General features: G+C 40.5%; 2 protein-coding genes across 2 annotated transcripts; both read left to right on the top strand.

Annotated features, from left to right (window-relative positions):
- Positions 1–612: 612 nt before the first annotated feature.
- Positions 613–3,176, top strand: cts12 (cathepsin 12). The gene is made up of 8 exons (XM_035737482.1): positions 613–753; positions 960–1,111; positions 1,313–1,435; positions 1,706–1,870; positions 1,961–2,182; positions 2,299–2,467; positions 2,637–2,742; positions 2,876–3,176. Exons 1-8 carry the CDS (start codon positions 723–725, stop codon positions 2,973–2,975), a joined length of 1,068 nt encoding a protein of 355 aa, XP_035593375.1. The 5' UTR covers positions 613–722; the 3' UTR covers positions 2,976–3,176.
- A 551-nt stretch (positions 3,177–3,727) lies between these two features.
- Positions 3,728–21,725, top strand: lama3 (laminin, alpha 3). Its single transcript, XM_035737485.2, has 38 exons — positions 3,728–4,085; positions 9,682–9,795; positions 10,389–10,501; positions 10,645–10,728; positions 10,844–10,941; positions 11,136–11,180; positions 11,324–11,472; positions 11,581–11,691; positions 11,791–11,902; positions 11,989–12,159; positions 12,337–12,533; positions 12,705–12,821; positions 12,915–13,069; positions 13,213–13,354; positions 13,457–13,556; positions 13,867–13,983; positions 14,125–14,289; positions 14,502–14,653; positions 14,852–15,058; positions 15,216–15,364; positions 15,483–15,642; positions 15,812–15,936; positions 16,125–16,287; positions 16,581–16,685; positions 16,767–16,909; positions 17,017–17,134; positions 17,232–17,372; positions 17,572–17,702; positions 17,842–17,973; positions 18,382–18,526; positions 18,972–19,093; positions 19,245–19,425; positions 19,616–19,771; positions 19,962–20,124; positions 20,250–20,380; positions 20,498–20,591; positions 20,719–20,838; positions 21,001–21,725. Exons 1-38 carry the CDS (start codon positions 3,840–3,842, stop codon positions 21,144–21,146), a joined length of 5,220 nt encoding a protein of 1,739 aa, XP_035593378.1. The 5' UTR covers positions 3,728–3,839; the 3' UTR covers positions 21,147–21,725.
- Positions 21,726–22,186: the final 461 nt, after the last annotated feature.

Consider the following 22,186-nt stretch of genomic DNA (forward strand, 5'->3'; position numbering starts at 1 on the left):
ACTGTAGTATTTACTGTTGTGTTTTTGCGTCTATAGTATACTGTAGTATTTACTGTAGTGTTTTTGCGTCTATAGTATACTGTAGTATTTACTGTTGTGTTTTTGCAGACATTACTTTATTATTTACTATAGTGTTTTTGTTTTATTATCTTTGACATAGAATTAGAGGTGTTCTCCTTCAGGAAACCTACTGGAGAAATACTAAAAGAGCACATTTTCCATAACCTGTAGGTAGCGCATAGAACCAAAAACGGTTATACCTGGAATCGAAAAGGGTTCTCCAATGGGAACAGCCAAGGAACCCTTTTGGAACCCTTTTTTCTAAGAGTGTAACACTTAAATATCAGGGTGCGTAATTGCAGGTAGCCTGTGTAAGGAGAAGTTGTTTTGATTACTATTTAGTTGTAAGCTTGTAATTGGCAGGTTTTTAGAGATGAGCTGTATATAGAGTAGGCTATCATATTTTCTTGGCACTGCTAAGCTGTTTTTGTGATGAGTGCCAAAAAAACGATATGGGCTACTTTGAATAGTGACATGCTGTGTTTACACTCGGTGGCCTGACATTGTCTAATAAGAGGGTTTCTGTCCCCTGTTGCCACCTCCCTCTTGTGTGTTGGTGATGGGGTTTCAGACAGGCCCAAGGGGAGCACACCCTCCATCACAGGCAATAAAAGAGAGGGTGATGACCAGACATGGTCAGAGTGTAGAGTTAGTCTCAGAACATGAAGACAAGACAGCCCAACTTTCCATCAGGTGAGTCCCAGGTTATTGACATTCATTTAGCCTAATTTCTTATCATGATTGCATTGTTTTAATAACATGACATTCAGAATTGCAGAGCATTTATAGTGTTTCCATATAATTCTCTATCTAATATGGTATAAATTGCAGCAAAGTAATTTACAACAGAACACAATACATTTGGTGAAACACTTTACTCTGATCATCCATCCTTCCAGCCCAATGGGCCAGCCTCATGGGGAGAGCTGTGCTGCTCTCTCTCCTCCTGTCTGATCCTCTCCACGTGGCGTCAGACTCAGACGAGGAGGTGCAAGAGCCATCAGAGTGGCAAACATGGAAGAGGAGCAACGGTGTTTCCTATGACGAGAAGGTTAGATGTTATTTTATACACATACTCATACACACATACTGTATAAAAAAAAACACATTCCCAATAGTTACTGTAGGCTAGTAATCTGCCTACATGAATATGTATTGTAAATATTTAGGAAGTCATTCCCTCCATCCAAGACACACACCGTAACAATAATCAACTACTTTATTTGTTTGTTCATTCTGTTCTTTCCTGAAGCGGGATGACATTGAGAGGAAGGCCATATGGGACGACAACATGAGAGTGATTGATGAGAATAATAACAGTTTTCTCAGAGGGACAAAGATGTTCACCATGGCCATGAATAAATATGGGGACCTGGTAAGTGACCATCATCATCTTCACTTCTCTTTAGTACAGGATGTTATAGTCTAAGGTACTTCTGTAAATTACTTATAATGGTCCACTTTGAGCAATTTTCACTGAGAGCTGCAACATTCCCTTTTAAGTTCTAACTTCTGTTCATTTGTATACATTATGAGAGATTGTTCTTATTGCCGTGTATTGAAACAGTATTTTCCCATGATTCATTGATTCCTTCATACATTTCATACTAAATCACTTTGGAATTTCTCTCTCTCCAATGCGTAGACAAGGCACGAATACAAGCGTTTGCAAGGTGCCATGATAAATAGCAAAATGAAGAAAAGAGGGAAGAATGCATCAGCTCGAAAGCTCCGTGCCAGTGCTCAGAAGTTAGGGTCTGTTACCATTGACTACAGAGCCATGGGCTATGTCACTGAGGTCAAAGACCAGGTGAGGCTTTGCTTTAAAAAATTCTGTAAGTAGAATTTCAGTGCAAAGTAGGAAGTGATTTTAAATTCATGCTGTCTATTGATTTCACAGGGCTATTGTGGCTCCTGCTGGGCCTTTAGCACTACGGGTGCCATCGAGGGACAAATGTTCAAGAGGACAGGTCAACTGGTGTCCTTGAGTGAGCAGAACCTTGTGGACTGCTCCAAGCCCTACGGCACATATGGCTGCAGTGGGGCCTGGATGGCTAATGCCTATAATTATGTGGTTCAGAATGGGCTTCAGTCCACAGACACCTACCCCTACACATCAGTGGTAAGAGTCTGACTGGGGACATCCCTGACCATGCACACCAATGTTACATAATGTTAATAGTAACATGATTTAAGAAGTACAATGGCTGAGGATAAAACACATTTCTGTATTTCTAGGACACCCAACCCTGCTTCTACGACAGCATTCAGTCAGTTGCCAGCATCACTGATTACAGGTTCATACCCTCTGGAGATGAGCAGGCCCTGGCTGACGCTGTGGCAACCATTGGCCCAATCACCATCGCTGTGGATGCAGATCACCCAAGCTTCATGTTCTACAGTTCAGGTTGGCCTTCACCGAATTCTTTGACAGTGGTGGACAGCTAAATGTAGTGTTTTGTTTCCCATGACTGTATATATTAACTTTGATAAAGGTTTTTTATTCAGTTTTTAAAAATGCATTTGCCCTGTCTGAGTTTGCCTCATTGTAACCAGGGCTATTATTGGTCTAACAGGAATATATGAGGAGCCAATCTGTAACCCCAACAACCTCAGTCATGCGGTGCTGCTGGTTGGCTATGGCTCTGAAGGGGGGCAAGACTATTGGATAATCAAAAACAGGTGGGTGAATCACTGGTGGGAGTAACGTGGTTTACATTCTAACAAAATAAAACAATTTGGTTACTTTTTCATATACATATATGTAAGACATTTGTTGTACATAAATGTATGCATGTTTTCCTTTTCTTCCCAGCTGGGGTACTGCATGGGGAGAGGGTGGCTACATGCGAATGATCCGGAATGGCAGTAACGCTTGTGGCATTGCAAGCTACGCTCTGTATCCTATTTTATGAACCACATAAGTGATAAAGTGTCAGAGACAGAACATATCATCTTGGTATTGGATAGGTTGTCAGAGGTTAATAAAAAGTATTGATTTGGTTTATTTGTGGGGGTGATGGTATAAAGTATTCTGTCTTATATACTGTATTACTCTGAGCAATGCTATGCCTGTATTGCACTGGGATAGAGAATAAAGTTCAATTGAAATGACATTTGACTGCGATTGTTTTTAGATTTCGACCGACTGTGTCAGGCTGGTCTAGAATTTGATGTTTCTTTGAACGTTTTGGATTGAATTCAGGACTGGACATAGCACTAGATACTGTGCATCAAGGTATCTGTCGGCTTGTGTTGAATTTGAAGGTATTTCCTTGCACACCGAGGCATCTTGAGAAAGTCCTTTCAATCTGACAGAATGTCTAACAGTCTTGATGTTCCCACGTAGGATTGGGACCATAATCAGTGTCTAAGCAACGCTAGACTGTAGATTGTCTTTGAGTTCCTTGTATTAATTATACTGTTATCCAGTTCACCCGGTTCATAGGTTTACACCTTCCATAGTTTTACAATTGTTAAACGTGACCCATGGTACAGAGTACAAATACTATGTATGCCATGCCAACTTACTGTTCCACAAACACATTTGAAGAAAAGGGAGTGGTACCCAGGTGATCTTTGAACCTCAACATGTTCACACCAAACTAAACACACTGATATGCTCAGTCTTCCTTCATGTATACCAGTCTGTCTTTATAGGGACATTCTATCTGGCCCTGGGCTTACAGAGGGAGGAGCTCCTAGGTATTTAGCTCTCATAGTTCCCACAGCCAAGCTCCTCAACAGTGAGGGAGATAGTTTTGCTGTCCTGCAGACGTATGAAAATGACACAAGGAACTGTTTTCTGGTTTGGAGGAGTATGGGGATTATTGTTGTGGTGTGCTTTATTTGGCCCCTGCACAGATGGCCAGAGAGCACCACAGAGACATCCAAACTGTAGGTATGACTATCTGTCTCAGACCCACCAGAGTGGTAAGGATCCTTGGCACAAAGGGCACCCCAGGATCCCTAGGAAGTACTGTGACACCTCATTCAACAACCAGTCAGCTGGAGCCATCACCCAGGTAATGCGGGGCTAAATAATAGAGCTTTGCAAAATAAACCCATTTGCCTGCTATTTTCAACTACTAATGGAGGTTTAAGTTTGTGTCGAACAACAAAAATCGAAAAATGTATTAATGTAATGCACACAGATCACAGGGTACACAGACAAAGGGAGAGTGACTTCAAAAATCTAAAAATATGTATTGATTCCTCTCAAAAGGGAGCAAAAGGTCCAGACGACAGCACTTTTATACTTCAGTCTTCAGGTGGCGCGTCCTTCAGATCTGGGTTCAAATACATGTCTATTTGAATATTTTTTTAAATGCAGTTATGATGTGAACTTCATTGGGTTTTCTCACACAAGACTGTCATAGGTTCTTATCACAGGGTTATAGCAGACCGTACTTTGGAATATAATCATTATGAAATATCCAAACATACACTACCGCTCAAAAGGTTGGGGTCAAAACACTAGTCTCAATGTCAACAGGCGGATGCTGGCCATCTAGGCAGAGTTGCAAAGAAAAAGTTGCAATGAAAAAGCCATATCTCAGACTGGCCAATAAAAATAAAAGATTAAGATGGGCAAAAGAGCACAGACACTGCATCCCAGAGTCGCCTCTTCACTGTTGACGTTGAGACTGGTGTTTTGCGGGTACTATTTAATGAAACTGCTAGTTGAGGACTTGTGAGGTGTCTGTTTCTCAACCTAGACACTTTAATGTACTTGCCCTCTTTCTCAGTTGTGCACCGGGGTCTCCCACTCCTCTTTCCATTCTGGTTAGAGCTAGTTTGCACTCTTCTGTGAAGGGAGTAGTACACAGAGTTGTACAAGATCTTCAGTTTCTTGGCAATTGCTCGCATAGAATAGCCTTCATTTCTCAGAACAAGAATATACTGACAGGTTTCAGAAGAAAGGTCTTTGTTTCTGGCCATTTTGAGCTTGTAATCGAACCCACAAATGCTGATGCTCCAGATACTCAACTAGTCTAAAGAAGGCCAGTTTTATTGTCACGCCTTGGTCATTGTATTTTGTGTTTTCGTTATATTTTTGGTCAGGCCAGGGTGTGACATGGGTTTATGTTGTTGTATTTCGTATTGGGGTTTTTGTATTATTGGGATTGCGGCTGGGGTGTTGGATGGGCTTGGCTGCCTGAGGCGGTTCTCAATCAGAGTCAGGTGATTCTCGTTGTCTCTGATTGGGAACCGTATTTAGGTAGCCTGGTTTCGCTGTGTATTTCGTGGGTGATTGTTCCTGTCTCTGTGTAGTTTCACCAGATAGGCTGTAATTAGGTTTCACGTTCCGTTTGTTGTTTTGTATTTTGTATCGTTATTTCATGTGTCACTTTTTCTATTAAAGTCATGAGTAACCACTACGCTGCATTTCGGTCCGACTCTCTTTCCACAAACGAAGAACGACGTTACATTTACTGCTTCTTTAATCAGAACAACAGTTTTCAGCTATGCTAACATAATTGCAAAAGGGTTTTCTAATGATAAATGTGCCTTATAAAATTATTAACTTGGATTAGCTAACACAATGTGCAATTGGAACACAGGAGTGATGGTTGCTGATAATGTTCCTCTGTACGCCTATGTAGATATTCCATTTAAGAAATTGTCCGTTTCCACCTACAATAGTCATTTACAACATTAACAATGTCTATACTGTATTACTGATCAATTTTATGTTATTTTAACAGACAAAAAATGAGCTTTTCTTTCAAAAACGAGAACATTTCTAAGTGACCCCAAAGTTTTCAACAGTAGTGTACATTCACTCAATAACAGCACAGTACAATACTATAATGCACTTAAAATATCCATACTGTTCACAATTTTACATTATCCTACAATATAATATCAATCACATTCTGTCTGGTGATAATAGGCTGGTCTAGACACGGAAGCTGTATTTGAGTATTTGTTATTTACAGTGCCTTCAGGAAGTATTCACCCCCTTGACTTTTTCCACATTTTGTTTAGTTACAAAGTGGGATTAAAATGGATTTAATTGTCATTTTCTGTCAACAATGTACACAAAGTGCTCTGTAATGTCAAAGTGGAAGAAACATTTTAACATTCAAAAAAAATTATATGAAAAATAAAACACTAATACATCTTGATTATATAAGTATTCATCCATTACATGTTAGAAACACCTTTGGCAGACATTACAGCTGTCGGTCTTTCTGGGTATGCCTCTAAGAGATTTCCAACCCTGGATTGTGCAAGATTTGCTCATTATTCTTTTCAAAATTGTTCAAGCTCTGTGAAATTGGTTGTTGATCATTGCTAGACAACCATTTTCAGGTCTTGCCATAGATTTTCCAGCAGATTTAAGTATAAAACTGTAATTCGGCTACCCAGGAGCATTCAATCTCCAGTGTAGATTTGGCCTTGTGTTTTAGGTTATTGTCCTGCTGAAAGGTGAATTAATCTTCCAGTGTCTGGTAGAAAGCAGACTGAACCAGGTTTTTCTCCAGGATTTTGCCTGTGCTTAGCTCTATTTCTTTTTTTATCCTGAGAAACTCTCCAGTCCTTAACCAATTACAAGCATACCCATAACATGATGCAGCCACCACTATGCTTGGAAATATTGGGAGTGGTACGCAGTAATGTGTTGGATTTGATTTGCCCCAAACATAACTGTAATGAACACAATGGGAGACAGAGAGCTGGTTTCAAGCACAGGGCACAGCAGGTGTTTATTGTAAAGGACCACAGCATGAGGCAGGTAGCTGGGTCCAGGGACAGGCATAAGGTCATACACAGGGGATCCAAAAAGGCAACAGGACAGGCAGGGAAAAGGCTAGTAACGTCGTCCGGGAGATCAGGCAATAGGTTGGTAACAGAAAATCCAATAGGCTAAAGTACAGGCAGGGAATAGGCAAAAAGCTTCGTTAGTGAGACAGGCAAAAACTATCATACACGGGAGGAGTAAATTACAGGAAAACCAGCGCTCCGAATAGAAGTGTGTCACAAAACAAACAACACCTCGCAATGATCGGGTGCAAAGAACTGAACTAAATAGCGTGTGATAATGACCTAGAGGTGTGTGAACAGGTGTTCAGAATTCAGGTCATTGGGATCTGGAGAGTGAGCTGCGTTCAGGGGATCTATGTGTTTGAGAGTGGGAGCTTGAAAGTGGGCTGGAAAGTGAGCTTTGTTCAGGGGATCTACGTGTTTGAGAGTGTGAGTTGGAGCTCCGGGGAGGAGTACTAGGGTTCTGGAGTGATAACACCACCTGCCCAGCAACATCCTAGACACAGAAGGGGGGTCTGTTTGGGAAGGAGGTTATAAATATATGTGCTTGAGACTTCATATGTTGTCTTTGCAGCTGTAGGCTTTCTTCTGAGTCTTAGAACGTACCCCATAATGTCAAAGTCAAATTATGTTTCATGTTTTATTTTTTTGATGCAGAAGTTACAATAATACTTTTTATTCAGGTCAAAAAGTGAATTGCTTTACCACATTTCTTTGCAGTATTACTTTAGTGCCTTGTTGCAAGTTTTGGAATATTTGAATTCCGTACAGGCTTTCACTCTGTCAATTAGGTTTGTATTGTACCTACAATGTTGTTGAGCCATCCTCAGTTTTCTCAGAGCCATTCAATTCTGTAACTGTTTTAAAGCTGCCATTGGCCTCATGGTGAAATCCCTGAGCAGTTTCCTTCTGGCAACTGAGTTATGAAGGACGCCTGTATCTTTGTAGTGACTGGGTGTATTGATACACAATCCAAAGTGTAATTAATAACTTCACCATGCTCAAAGGGATATTCAATGTCTGCTTTTAATTTTTTTTTTTTTAAACATATCTACCAATAGGTGCCCTTCTTTGCAAGGCATTTGAAAACCTCCCTGGTCTTTGTGCTTGAATCTGTGTTTGAAATTCACTGCTCGACTGAAGGACCTTACAGATAATTGTATGTGTGGGGTACAGAGATGAGCTAGTATTTAAAAAATCATGTTAAAAACTATTACTGCAAACAGAGTGAGTCCATGCAACTTATTATTCTACTTGTTAAGCTCATTTGAATACTTATTGACTCAAGACATTTCAGCATTACATTTCTTATTCATTTGTAAAAAAAATAAAACATGAAACATAATTTGACTTTGACATTATGGGGTACGTTCTAAGACTCAGAAGAAAGCATACAGCTGCAAAGACAACATATGAAGTCTCAAGCACATATATTTATAACCTCCTTCCCAAACAGACCCCCCCCCCCCTTCTGTGTCTAGGATGTTGCTGGGCAGGTGGTGTTATCACTCCAGAACCCTAGTACTCCTCCCCGGAGCTCACCGTTCTTCTTATCGGTCAGGAGAGGCCTTGAGGTTAGGGAGTCAGTCCACTACATAATTGCTGTTCTCATACACAGAGCCAACACTTCTTTCTATTCTATGAAATTAGCCATCAATTCATACTAAGATAATATAATGATATAAAAAATATTGATAAAATATAATGATAGAAAACATATTAAGATATAAGACAGGACAGTAATTTATGATCTATCAGCTCTAGCATGTGTCTCCTATCCCACCCTTATGGACAAGCCCCCGTTTACTTTCCCTCTGGCCAAATACCATTGCACATAGATCATTCCATCAAACCGATAACACATTGATCACTCGGCCGCTTATATAGTTGTAAACATACTAAAACACGTTTAAGTCAATTAGTCAGTTTCCAACAGTGTGTAGGCCAATGACAAAAAATCTCAGTTTAATACATTTTAAAATCAGCAAAATGTGGAAAAAGTCAAGGAGTGTGAATACTTTTTTCAAGGCACTGTAAACACTTTTTTCTGTGTATTTGACCATGTTCAAATACACATCCCAAATTAATACTTTTATTTTAGTATTTGAATGGTTATTTGAAAGCAAAACAAATAGTAGACCAAATCGCATTTGAAAGTATTTTCAAATACTTATTTCAAATACTATTTTCAAATACCTGAGTTAAGTGTATGGGAGTGTATTTGAGTCCGTGTATTTGAGTATTTCCAAACACATTCCAAGTGTATTTCCAAACGCATTCCAATATTCAACTACTTGTTTTTTCAAATACAGGTTATCCAAAAACTTGTTTTCAAATGAATTGAAAAGAAATTGAAATATATGAAATAGTACTTGAACCCAGGTCTTGTGTCCTCAAATGTTCCCCATTGTTATTTGTTGATTTAGTGGTAGAATATACCACACCTTGATTTACAACACAAACAAGCAATGGTTTTGTATTGACATCTCTGGAATTTTCGCAACACAAATGTGTCTGAGCGACTTACACAAAATGGGTTGCTTTGCAGGTCCATATTTACATTTTATGAATTATTATGGATAGCAAGATAGCAGATAAACAGTGTATGTCCTCCTGACTAGGGTCTTGTTTCACCTTTCTTTCTTTTTTGATGTTTTTCTGCCAGTCCAAGCCTTCTTCACTTGAAGAATGTGCTAAATAACAAGTCCAGGATGGGCCGAAACACGTAGCACTACAGTACTGTTATTATTGAACGAAACGGATCTATATTTTCTATTAGAACTTCTTTGATAAGACACTTTTGCATTCAAAAGGCTGCCTTACCTAACCTGACTTTTCCCCTCCATACAGAGGTGTGGCCCTGGATACTACAGAGAGAGGACAGGGCCTCATAGGGGCCAGTGTGTACCCTGCAACTGTAACAGCCTGTCTAATGAATGTGACGAGCAAACAGGGAGATGTCTGGTGGGTTTCTCTCTCTCTGTGTCTATAAAAAAAAGTGATTTATCAGGGGTGCCGCAGCACCCTCAGCAGCCTTAATTGGTCCCTCTGGGCAGAAACTGGTTAAATCAACCTTTTTTCCCACGCAATTTCAACAACAAAATTAAATGTGATGATGTTGAATCAACGTCGAAAACGGATTGGATTTTCAAAAAGCAATCAACGTAAAGGAAAATGTTATTTTTTTCCCACCCACCTTTTAACCTAAATCCAATGACATGGTGAATTTTTGTTGTTGTTATCACACTGAATTCACATTAGTTGACAACTCAACTAAATGTAAATCAAAACTAGACCTTGAAATGATGTCTGTACCCAGTGGGGTACGTACGCACACACACATAGCAGGATAGGTTTCTCCTGACTCACCAATTAGGTAAACATATGCACTTTTTCTAACCCATGCTGATCCAGATGGATATAAGTCATATACACAGATGAGTTTTCATGCCAGACTTGACAAACTCTCAGTACTGTGCTACGACATCATGAACCATAACCCCAACATTCCACGAGCCTGCTTCAGTCATAAACAAAGAGGACACTTTATTTTCCAGAACTGTCAGTACAATACTGATGGGGATCGATGTGAGCGCTGCAAGGAAGGTTACTACGGCAATGCTGCCCAAAAGACCTGCCGTGGGTGTCCATGTCCCTTCAGAGCCAACAAGTCAGTTTCTATATGTCCATACATTCTGTTAATGTACAGGTAGCTATGTGAGCACACTTGGTTTTACGTTCCCCAGATAAACTATTGGATGAAACATATAATTACCATTTGGTACTCAAAATCATTTTTTTCTCTTTGTGTAGTTTTGCAGTAGCATGTCTGGATATTGGTGCAAATGAAATCGAATGTTTGTGCAAACCTGGCTACACTGGAACCAGATGTGAGAGGTGTGTTTATATGCTTTTTACAGTACATATAAAAATGTCAACGTCATCTTACCGTAAATATATTTATAACAAAAGTCTAGAACTTTCCTCTCCTCTTCCTCCCCCAATCTGGCAGGTGTGCCCCTGATTACTATGGTAACCCAATGATATATGGAGGCAGGTGCCAGCGATGCCACTGTGATGCTACCAGTACCTGTGACTATCTGACTGGAAGTAAGCTCAGGACCCACTTCAGCTGTACAAGAATAGAGAAAATGATCTATGAATTAAAACAGGATGCCTCCTATATAACGATAAAGCTATAGGCTATAGATTGAAGAAATGCCTGCAAGAAATGTCATGCTGATAATAGTTTGTCTTATTGTAGATTTGGTATAACTGTTGCTCACTGTGTCTTCTGTCTCTAGAGTGTAAGAAGCCTGATGATCCCGGCACAGATGACCAATGCATAGGTTTGTGAAGCACACAGTAATACACATTCTCAATGTATAGTGAGCTATTTATTGTCTGTTGTTGCCAGCATGATTCATATTGCATTTCCTCTCATCCTATTAGACCTAACTAAACAATCTGCTCTTCCTCTCTTTGTGGTCAGAGTGTGACAGCTGTACTCAGGCCTTACTGAATGATTTGGAAAATATGGATGATGGGCTGGAATTGCTAAGGCAGCAGCTTCAGGGCATTGGTTCCAACAGCTCGCCTGCCAACATTAACCAGCTGGAAGGTGCCATTAATGAAACAAAGGTCATTTAACACGGTCTTACTGAGGCGCTCTATATATTTGAACACCAAATGGTGTATAATGTACACAATTTAACAAGATGATCACTCCCCTCTGGTATACTCTTGCAGGCTCTGGTTGGAAGGTACAGCACTACTGTGGATGCTCAGGGTCCAAAGGTCAATCTTCTGGAAGCAGAAGTTATGAGTCTGGATCAGGACATAAGCCTACTGGAAGACAAGGTGCCTGAGGCCTGCTTTCCATAATCAGATGTCAGATGTAATCCGTTATTTTACAGAAAAACTATATCCTTTTTACTTGTGTGATCTTATTCTCTCTAGGCAAGTTACTCTCTCTCAGGTGCTGACAATGTCTTGGTGAAAGTGATCCAAACCAAACAGAGAGCCGAGGATTTTATCCCTGAAGCTCAAGATCTTCTAATGAATACAGAAGGTATACTGTTATTGAGTGTTTCAAAATGATAATATAATGATACGTCAATGTCATGATAATCCCCACCTGTCTTTTTCCCCTCTCAGATCTCCTTCGACAGCTGAGTGAGGCTAATTCTAGTGTAACCAACATCAATGTGGGAGTGGAGGAGGTAGCCAGGATGATGGTGGTGCAGCGCATGGTGAAGGAGATGAGACAGCTTGGCTGCAGTAACCAGACAGAGAAGGCTGCCAGGGAGCAAGAGGATGCTCACAAACGTGAGACAGGGGGCTCTTGGCTTAGTCTATAGTCACTTACAGTACAGGGCAGCACTTAAATGATCACACTATTGAATAATAAATGTTAGACATTATCAATGTGACACAAATTCTTGACTCACAGTGTATGATAGATATGATTCACAATGCAAAGTGTAATGCATGTGTCTCTCTCAGTCTTGGACTTCATCAAGAACAATATGGCAGCTCCATTAGACGACAACCAGGCTGTAGCCAATGAGACGGCAGAGTCTCTGATGACATCGGTCTCTGCGTTGAGTGATCTGGCCGTGGCTGTGGCAGAAGCAGACAATATGGTTAACATGACACGGAGCCTCAACTTCAACAGTACTGACTTCCTAAGAATCCTGACGGTAATGTCAAACACTGAAGTGTAAAATCTGTGAAATATGTTGTAGATCTCAGATACAATACAAAAAATGTTCTCTCCTTTTTCTGAACATGACAAATACCAAATCATGTCTCAAGTTTCTGTGTTTGACAAGGGGTAATCACTGTTTTCGCTCTATATGTATATTTTCTAGCAACTTAGAGGTGAGCTGGAGAGGAAACGTGATTCAGTCCTTCCTGAAATGAATATGACCAAAGATAAACTGAAGAATATCACAGGCCTTTTGGAAATGATGAAGGAGATGAAAAAGGTATGAAGCAGATGAATTCAAATCGTTTCCAGTGTAAATTGCTATCTCTATTGTTGTGAAGGAGGCATTCAAAATATCATTTAAATCTTTCAGGAATACGAGCACCTTGCAGCCGAGATAGACGGAGCCAAGCCCAATCTAACCAAGAGGCTAAATGATATCGCTAAAGCAAAACAGAAGGAGGGCATTGTCGTCATGGCAGAGGAGCATGCAGAGGAACTAAACAAACTGGCAATGGAACTACAAATGTAGGTTGACAGAGTAAGGTCATTAGGTTGGGGGCCTACTTCTTTATACCCCACAGACGTGTCCTATGTTGAGACCTTTGTGTGTTCGTGTCTTTATGGGCTAGTATGGGCCACTGTGAGCACTGTATTCCTTGTTATTGCAGGGCAGTGCATAATGCCACCAACAGCTCTGACCTGCAGCATGCTTCAGAAAGCATCGGAGCCTACATCAGCATCATAAAAGCCATTGAAGAGGCAGAGATGGCGGCCAACCAATCCAAAGAGGCATCCGACAAAGCTCTGAAGGTGATTATTATACTGGTCTGGATGCCCCAGCCACCGTTAACTTCAAATTCACAACAATCAATAAGTATTTCACATAACTCCAGTAACTTGTATATGTTTCAGGAAGTGGAGGAGCAAGGTCTGACCAACAGGTCTGAGGAACTAAAGCATAATGCAAGTAGCTTACTGACAGAGGCCATGAATGCTGAGAAGAACCTCAGAGGTGTAGTAATCATCCCAATATTTGCTTTTCTAACGACACTAAAGCTACAATAGAAACAAGAATGTATCACGTTGTTGACCCCTTCTCAATCCATCCAGGACATTATATGAGCCAAAGGCTTTGTTGTATGATGTTGAAGAAAGCTATGCACTTTGAACTTGTTAACGATTTTGTTGGAGGCCGAAACACACTGCAGTATACTGTATGCCCTCGATAAAACACATTCCGTTGTCTCCTTCTGATATCTCCTTCTGATATTATCTTATCATATATTACCACTTATCCCCAACGTTTATTTTTTTACACACAGAGACCTCAGCCAAAGTTGACAACCACAAGCAACGTGTTGGTCAGACCAAGAACAAAAGAGAGATGCTGAGAAAAGATGCTCTTGCAGTTACAGAGAATCTTAAAGAGATTCAAAGAGGTTTGTGTATATAAGATGAAAGATTATGCTTGTGTTTTAATAACAACGCCATGGAATCGATGAGAATGACAGTTTACACATTCTGTGCCACAACGTGACCATACTTATGATATTCACGTACACTATTTGTTTGTGTTTCAGATGACATTGGGAAGCTCATAGACTCTGCCAAAGCAACTGTCAACGCTGCCAATAACACAGTCAATGACGTAACAGACAGACTAAATAATATCAGCTGGGGACATATAAGGCTTCCTAATGTCAGTTCAAACATTGGCAGTGTGCTCGGTGAGGCTGACAATGAATGTAAGTACTCATGTCAGACACACAGTACATTTATCCTGTCATGGTATTGAAATGAACCTTCCTCTAATTCTAATCTAAATTCTGCCTCTTTACTCTTTAAATTCAAATCCAACTTTAGATTCTTGAATTGAATTTGAATTAATGATACAAAGGGAAATTGAAAAGAAAGTAGTTGATTGGAGCTGATTTTCTTTCTCTCCTGACTGGTACAGTGAAGAAATTGAACGAGACATGGCCTACTTTGGAAGGCAACCTCAGCAGGGTGCAAAACCTGTGCTCCCAGGCACTCCCTAGTGTCAGTGTGACAGACAGCATCAGGAGAATCAAGGATGTGATAGAGGAGGCCAGAGACATTGTCAAAAGGGTGACACCACATCTAACTTAAATACTCTAGATTAGTCATTCTATTTGGATCGTTTTCCTGTTGACCTTTGTCCTTTCTTGACCAAACGTGATCACTCCAACCATTACACTATTTTTCTTAGGTCTTTTAGACTGGCTGTATCTGTCTGTCTCTGTCATATTGAATGTCCATTATTCCTCTCTTGGTGTGTCTCCCCAGCTCTCTGTCGGCATGACCTTCAATGGGAAGGGTTACATTGAGCTCCGCCCCCCCACCAATGTTGAGGATTTGAAGGCGTTTACAGCTGCTGAACTTCTTCTCAACCGCCAGGAGACCAAGCCCACTAGAGGGGACCGCAGCCGTAGGCGCAGACAGAACACACAGGATGACAGAAACCTCTTTGTGCTCTATCTCGGCAACATGGACGTAAGTGGGACATTTGAGTAAATAGTGTAGTCATAATATCCTAGAGCGTTAATCTTGGAATTTCAATTGATTCCCTAATTATTTTGATACATTTTGTATCGGAGATGTTCAGTATTTTTTTACTTTTCATTGATGGCTTGTTTCCCCCCCATTCCAGTCATCCAAAGATTTCATTGGAATGGCTGTAAAGAATAACACTCTCCGCTGTGTATACAAGCTGGGTGGAGTCATACATGAGTTGAACACCGACCACATAACTAGAACCAAAGTGAACTCCACTGTTTTTGACAAGGTCGTCTTTAACAGGTACACCTCTGAGGATTTTTTTCTGGATTTGATACTAACTTGATGACATGGGACAGTTTGCCCATGATGGAGACAGCTCCCTTGTCATCCCCACTGTGTTTGTCTCCTATTTCTCTAGAGTTTACCAAGATGCTGAGCTCAGTCTCACACACAGGTTCCCATCACAGTCTGTCGAAGTGTCTAAGGAGAGTAACCGGCCCAACACGACAGTTGGCCTCCTCAACCTGGACACCAACAGTGTGGTCTTCTACGTAGGCGGTTATCCTGATGCCTTCACTGTAATTACATTCCTCTATCCCTTTGCCTCCCAGGTGTTCTGTGCTTCTGCATCATGCTCATTGTTTATTGTTGAATACAGAAGTACCCTGTAGACATCAGCGGGACCAGAGCAGTCTTATTCTTCCTATTCAAGTATTGTTTTATTTCATTATGCCCTTCTCTCATTAGCCTCCAGTGGAGCTGCGCTACCCCAAATACTGTGGAGCCATCAAACTGTCTACTATCAATGATCAATTCTTTAGTCTGTACAACTTCAAGAATGCCATCAACGTAGACAAACAGTCATATATAAAGTAAGAACCAACAAAAGGGACCATCACCTTGATTATAGATCTATAAAAGATGCCATACTGTACGGAATGGTGAATGCTGTCTACATGTTCTAATTTAGCCTGTTCTCTGTACCATGACCATACATGAAAAAAAAACATCTTTCTGCTTCAGTGTCAGAATGTATCATGCAATTCCTTCCTTCTTTCAGGGTTCGTGATAGTCTACAGTTAACAGTGCCTTATTATTTTGACGGCACTGGTTACGGTTTGGTTACGGACATTAAAGAAATTGAAACCCCGAAAAGAGGAGTGCTCAAGTTCCACACAAACAGCCAGGTGGAGAATGCTTTACTGTTTTATAAAGGAAATGAGGTATGTATATTTTGTCCATTCATATATCTGATATCAGTTAAAAATATGAATTCAGAATCACACACGGAAACGACTGAATAATTAGTACATTCAAATGAATTCACTATCTGGTTTACATTGTAAGTCGTGTAATCAATCAAGCTTACAATTTCATCAAGACGATACAGGAACATCAATGTATTGCAGTTGGACATGAATAAATGCAGTCCTTATTGGGATTTTATGGTTGGTGTGTGTAGAGCAATGTCTTCATAAATATGTTGTTTCATTCACTTGTTTGTTGTATTTCACAGGATTCGTACACTAGTGTTACTGTGGAGAGAGGTTATGTTGTGCTGCAGGGAAGACAAGGCACCCAAGTCCTCAATGCCAAGAGTACTAGAAAAGTTTCACTCAATGTAAGATAGTATCATCGACATACTGTACGGTTTAGTTTTATCTGCATAAACTTTTTTTTAAAGTTCTGCTTTCTCTCTTAGGATGAACACTTTGTAATAGTCATGGATACAACATTTAAAGTACATGTGGCTGGAGTACAAACTGAGATTGTCAAAATAGACAACATCATGGAAGGTTTCAAAAAATTCTACATTGGGGGTCTACCAGCATCAATAAGAGAAAGGTACAAACTCTGTAAATAGGCTTTCTGTCATAATCTCCTGCAAGGGATACATGCATTTTCCTGGAATGTCAATTATACAATTATCCATGTCATGTATTTTCTTTCAGAGATAATGTCACAACCCCACCATTCAGAGGATGTATAGATAATGTGATTTTACAATCTAAGGAGATTGAGTTTAACACGACAATTGGTGTCAGTGTTGGATGCCCAACCTCGCTTTTGGTAAACCGTCTCTCATTTTGTAAATCCATTTCAGACTGCACAATGTGGAAGATGTTCTAGTTCTAGAATTTTCATGTACAATGTATTTTCTTTTCAGGGTGTTCGTGAGGCTACTTTCCACCCTGGTGGCTCCCTCTCAGTGGACCCACAGGATTTCTGGACCACCCCTGTGGCCATGGTTTCGTTGGGGTTCAGGACCATGGAGAATAAAGGTGTTCTTCTCAGGACCAGAGAAGAGGTCAGTCCACTCTTCAATAATGGTTGAAGAGTCTCTCACAGAGAGCCTCATTCAAAGGCTACTCTCTGTGTGTCATATTTGAACCTCAAACACTAGTAAAAGGATCAAAATTAGTTATCAAAATGAATTTAACAGTTTTGTTTCAGAATTATATAGTTTTTTGTAAAGAATATCATCACACCATTTATTTATCGATCAGCGTCATGGATACCAGCTCTCATTGGTTGATGGCTATGTGATGTTCAACTTTGATGAAAATGCCTTGAAGTCTACCAAGACATACAACGATGGAAGATGGCACTACTTGACTGCATTAAGGAATGGCACACGGTAAGGCATTTTTATTGTCATTGGTCAAGCTGTGCAGAGATGTTTCTCATCTGAAATTGTTATAAACTCTACAATGTTATTGTTGGTTTGTTCCACACACCCACAGACAGACATAACAAAAGCGCTGTGATTTCCTCAGATTGGAGTTGAGGGTTGATAACGGTGATTTGGGCCAACATCAATCCTCCCCCCAAGACAAGCCCAATGAACATCAGGTTGTGTTGGGAGGAGAGACCTTCAGGGGCTGCCTGGCTAACCTTCATATCAGGAGGTCTGATTCAAAAATGCAACACTATAGTCACACTATAGTCACACTATTGTCACACTACAGTTATAATGGTAAAAAAAAAAGTGAAAAACTCAACTTCTATGAGGTGATATTATGATTCAACATTGTGGTCATTCCAATTTGTGACAATTTGAGGAAAAATGTACTTACTACGACTGAGATATGTGGTTGTCTCATCTAGCTAGGTTAAGATCAATGCACAGGCTGTAAGTCACTCTGAATAAGAGCGTCTGCTAAACGACTAAAACGTTTAAAAAAAAGATTTAAAAAAAATGTGTTTAAATTATTATTAGCTACAGTGTTTTCTCTAATTAATTAAGTAAGTTGTGGAAAGTAAAAATAACTGATGATGTGCTTTTTGTGATTGTATCTGTTTGTGCTCTGACACAGGCCTGAAGAAATCTTTATTCCTGCTGACTTCAGCTCGTTCACCCAGAAGGGAGATGTGATCCTGGGGATGTGCAGACTACAGCCCCCTCCTCAGGCCATATGGGAGCCAGCAGGCCTTCAAGAGAGGCCCAAGAAACACAAACCAGTGAGTATGGGAATACTTCCCAAAGTTGATTCAAGCGTATGTTAACCATCAGGCTATTCATGGTAAAAGTGTGCAGTAAGGGACATGTTGGCTCTTTTCGTTTTCCTGTAAAGTTTTAGGTTCTCACTCAAGCGACAGGGGTGTGTGTACCTTTGGTTTGGTCTTCCAGCACAAATGTCTAAAATAGCCAAGAGATAACTTCAAATGATCAAAATCTAATTTTCTCTGAAATATTTTACAGGCTTGTAATGCTGCAGTGAACTGTTCCTTTATTATTAATGTCAGTACTGGTCATTCTGTCATCGTATTACTGTGTAATACAATTGTATAATACAATAATTACAAAGTAACTACACAAGAATAGAGAAACTTAATGTAAAGTATTACTGTATTGGTACATTACTAATGTGTATCCTCTCCCCCACCCCCCTCTATCTGGCTGAAGAGATCTGGTGCTGTGCCTACTGAGTGCAGACAGCCCAAAGTGTCTGACCCCCAGGCCTACCAGCTAACTGGGGCTGCTAGTTGGCTCAGTTACATCATTGCACCTGAAGAACTTAATTTCAGGTACAGTAGGTCAAATGTTGGTCCTCGTATCCACATTCCATTAAAAAAAACATTCTCTGCAGATTTATTTTTCTATTCTTTAACCGTTATAAGACCTATGAAAACAGACAATCCAATTCTAAATCTGTGGCTTGCGTGTTCCTCTTGCCAGGCCTCACTTCTCCCTGGAGATCAGAACCAGGTCATCTGAGGGGCTGTTGCTCCATGTCTCAGGGAACGGGGACATCTCCCAAGTCTCTCTGTACATGACCAACGGCAAAATCAAACTCTCATTGGGGAAGGACAGAGTCATCCACAACAAGAAAAAGAGCAACGATGGAAGATGGCATACAGTAAGCTGTCTAATAACTGTTGAGATATCAGGTCTCAATATTAGGATAATTAAATGAAGTCATAAAAATCATTGTTAGTTTCAGGTCATTCTAAATAGTGCAAAATGTACACTGTACCTCACAGCCACAGCTGAGAGATTTATACGTGTAAAGTAGTTGATAAGCGCCTGCATGGCCTGTCTGTGTGCAGGTAATTGTCAGTGTGGAGAAGAACACTTTCCACCTGGTCGTGGATGGTTTCCGTGTGCCTGATGGTATTCTACCTGCAGAGGAGGGTTCCTACTTAGCCCTGCAGAACCCGGTCTATCTGGGCAGTGACCCTGCCTCCAAAACCTCTTGGGCTCAGGTAAGCAAGCAGACACAGACTGTAATGGCGTCTAAACAAACCAGACACAACCCAATGTGAGGGTGTGATTGTGATTCTCCTGTAGGTTTGTATCTGGGGCATAATTACCATATTTACTATGACATCTATATTTACATCCTGGAAAATGTGTGCTTGGTTTTAAAATGATGTCCATCTGTATCTCTCTCAGGGTGGCTCTCTTCCCAAGAAGAGTGTGACTGGCTGTATACGCCATTTCAAAGTGTACAATGTTCTGGTTGGTGAACCAGCCTCCAATCACGGGGCCCCGCCCTGCTTTGATGGGGCAACAGAGACTGGGGCATACTTTGCTGGCACAGGGCATGTGGTCTTAGGTGTGGACTTTATATAGTCATTAACAAAAAATACTACAATTGTGGTGTCTTAGTTGTGAGCAATATTGCTTGAACTAATCATCTCATTCATCCAGTAACTCTGACAAAGATACTTTGTGTTTTAGATAAGTTCTTTACTGTGGGCTCCCGTTTTGAGCTGACCTTTGAGGCTCGCCCACGGAACACTACAGGTCTCCTCTTCCATGCCAGGGGTCGTCATAGGAACAGCCTAAGTGTCTTCATGAGGAAAAACAAGGTTCTTTTAAACCTCATCAACATGTATATGGGACTGTGGAGTTGGATACTGTGTAAGCCTGAAGTATATTGAAATGTGTGGAAAAGTTTGGAATATCATTTTTGCTCTGAATCTCAGGTGGAGGTCCATGTGAATGATGGGTTAGGTGATTACAGTGCATCTGTGACACCTCAACAAAACCTGTGTGATGGCACATTCCATGTTATTGCAGGTACATATCCCTCTCACATCAACCATTGATTCATCCTCATACAGTAGAGATACATTTAAACCAGCATATTCTTTACAAGGACTTGGAAGGATCTTCTAATAGCCAGTCCATCTACTGTATTCCTCAGTGTCCAAACAGAACAATGTAGTCCAACTGAACGTGGACTCAGAGTCTCAGCGTATGGTTGGGCCTTCCCACTCCTCCTACACAATGACTAAGGATTCCCTCTACATTGGTGGCATGTCCGGTAAATTCATTCAGCAACACTACCCATTGCATCGCATTAAAATATCTTCTCTGAATTCAAACACTTTCCTAAAATTGGTAGAGCATGTCAAACCTTAATGAACAGCTTCTGACAGTTCTATAAACACATCAATATGACTTTTATGCTTTCCCCCCTATACAGGCACATCAAAGCATAAAGGAGTGCCCGTCTCTTCTTCGTTTGTTGGCTGCTTGCGGAACATAAAGGTCAATAAAAAGCCTGTTGTTTTTAATACAGCCTCCAGTGTGGTCGGCCCTGTGAACGTCAATGAATGCCCAGCAGACTAAGGGGATGAAATCAATGAGTGTTGCCCCAGATGACCTAATTCGCTGAACCACTGAGTTAGTTATCTGTCTATGACTCAGTGGTAAACGGCTGCAAATATGTGTAATAGATAGACACTCACCTCTTCATGTGCAAATTATACCACTGGAGGGCACTGTAGTGCTCTTATTACTGTGTTGGATTTGCAAGGTAATTCACACTGTTGGGGTTTTAAGGAAATGTTTTCAAAGTGTTTCATGAATTGAACATTCACACCTTTTAAATGACAGTGACAGTGACTTTGATGTATTCTATGAATTAACAGGAAGAAATACCTCTCAAGATGAGCTGGCACACAAATGTTACCCCTAGTGAGGCTAAAATATAATTGATATTATTTCAAAAAACATGTCTCACGTTGATCAGTCTACAGTTTTCATTTAAATTAAATTACCAATGTGGAATAGACGTGAATTGATTTTTGTGTCCAGTGGGTTGTGCTGTAAAAATGTAATTGCAATTGCACAATTAGTTTCAATACACGAAAAGTTCAGGTTTAACCAAATGCTTGTCAAATCCAATAAAAGGAATACCAAACTTAACGCCTGAACAATTCTCCCAATATTATGATTGGACTAAACTCCCATTGGCATGCCATGTAGTCATCAATAAGACTAGGAGTGAGAAGATGTTATTAAGGGGTTCTAGGCTCTCCTCCCAGGCTGACTGCTACAGTCTACTGAGGTTAATTCTGCACAAAGCTAGGACCCCCTGACCTGGCACACATCCTTTATTCATGCAGGGTGCTAAAATGTGTGTCTAATGCATGTCTGGGCTTAGCTCATACTGTGACCATGGACTGCAGAGTCCAGACAACATCCTCTCTCTCTCTCTCTCTCTCTCTTACGCACACTCTCTCTCTCCACTCTGTCTGTATCTACATCTTGCACATCATATAAAACATGACGAAATGCTTCAATATACTGGATCCCTTTCAGTTTGTTTATTATTCTCCTAGTTGGGTATATATATATTTATTCTAAACTTATTCTAAACTCAAATC

Source organism: Oncorhynchus keta, chromosome 26, assembly GCF_023373465.1.
Source record: "Oncorhynchus keta strain PuntledgeMale-10-30-2019 chromosome 26, Oket_V2, whole genome shotgun sequence".
Taxonomy (NCBI): domain Eukaryota; kingdom Metazoa; phylum Chordata; class Actinopteri; order Salmoniformes; family Salmonidae; genus Oncorhynchus; species Oncorhynchus keta.

What these genes read in the sequence shown, in the direction of transcription:
- cts12 (XM_035737482.1), top strand. Translation starts at nt 723, where the DNA reads ATGAAGACAAGACAGCCCAACTTTCCATCAG. An exon ending in TGAATAAATATGGGGACCTG is followed by an intron (nt 1,436 to 1,705) that starts GTAAGTGACCAT and finishes TCCAATGCGTAG; the next exon opens with ACAAGGCACGAATACAAGCG. An exon ending in CTTCATGTTCTACAGTTCAG is followed by an intron (nt 2,468 to 2,636) that starts GTTGGCCTTCAC and finishes TTGGTCTAACAG; the next exon opens with GAATATATGAGGAGCCAATC.
- lama3 (XM_035737485.2), top strand. Translation starts at nt 3,840, where the DNA reads ATGAAAATGACACAAGGAACTGTTTTCTGGTTTGGAGGAGTATGGGGA. An exon ending in GCATTAAGGAATGGCACACG is followed by an intron (nt 17,703 to 17,841) that starts GTAAGGCATTTT and finishes TGATTTCCTCAG; the next exon opens with ATTGGAGTTGAGGGTTGATA. An exon ending in GCTAACCTTCATATCAGGAG is followed by an intron (nt 17,974 to 18,381) that starts GTCTGATTCAAA and finishes GCTCTGACACAG; the next exon opens with GCCTGAAGAAATCTTTATTC.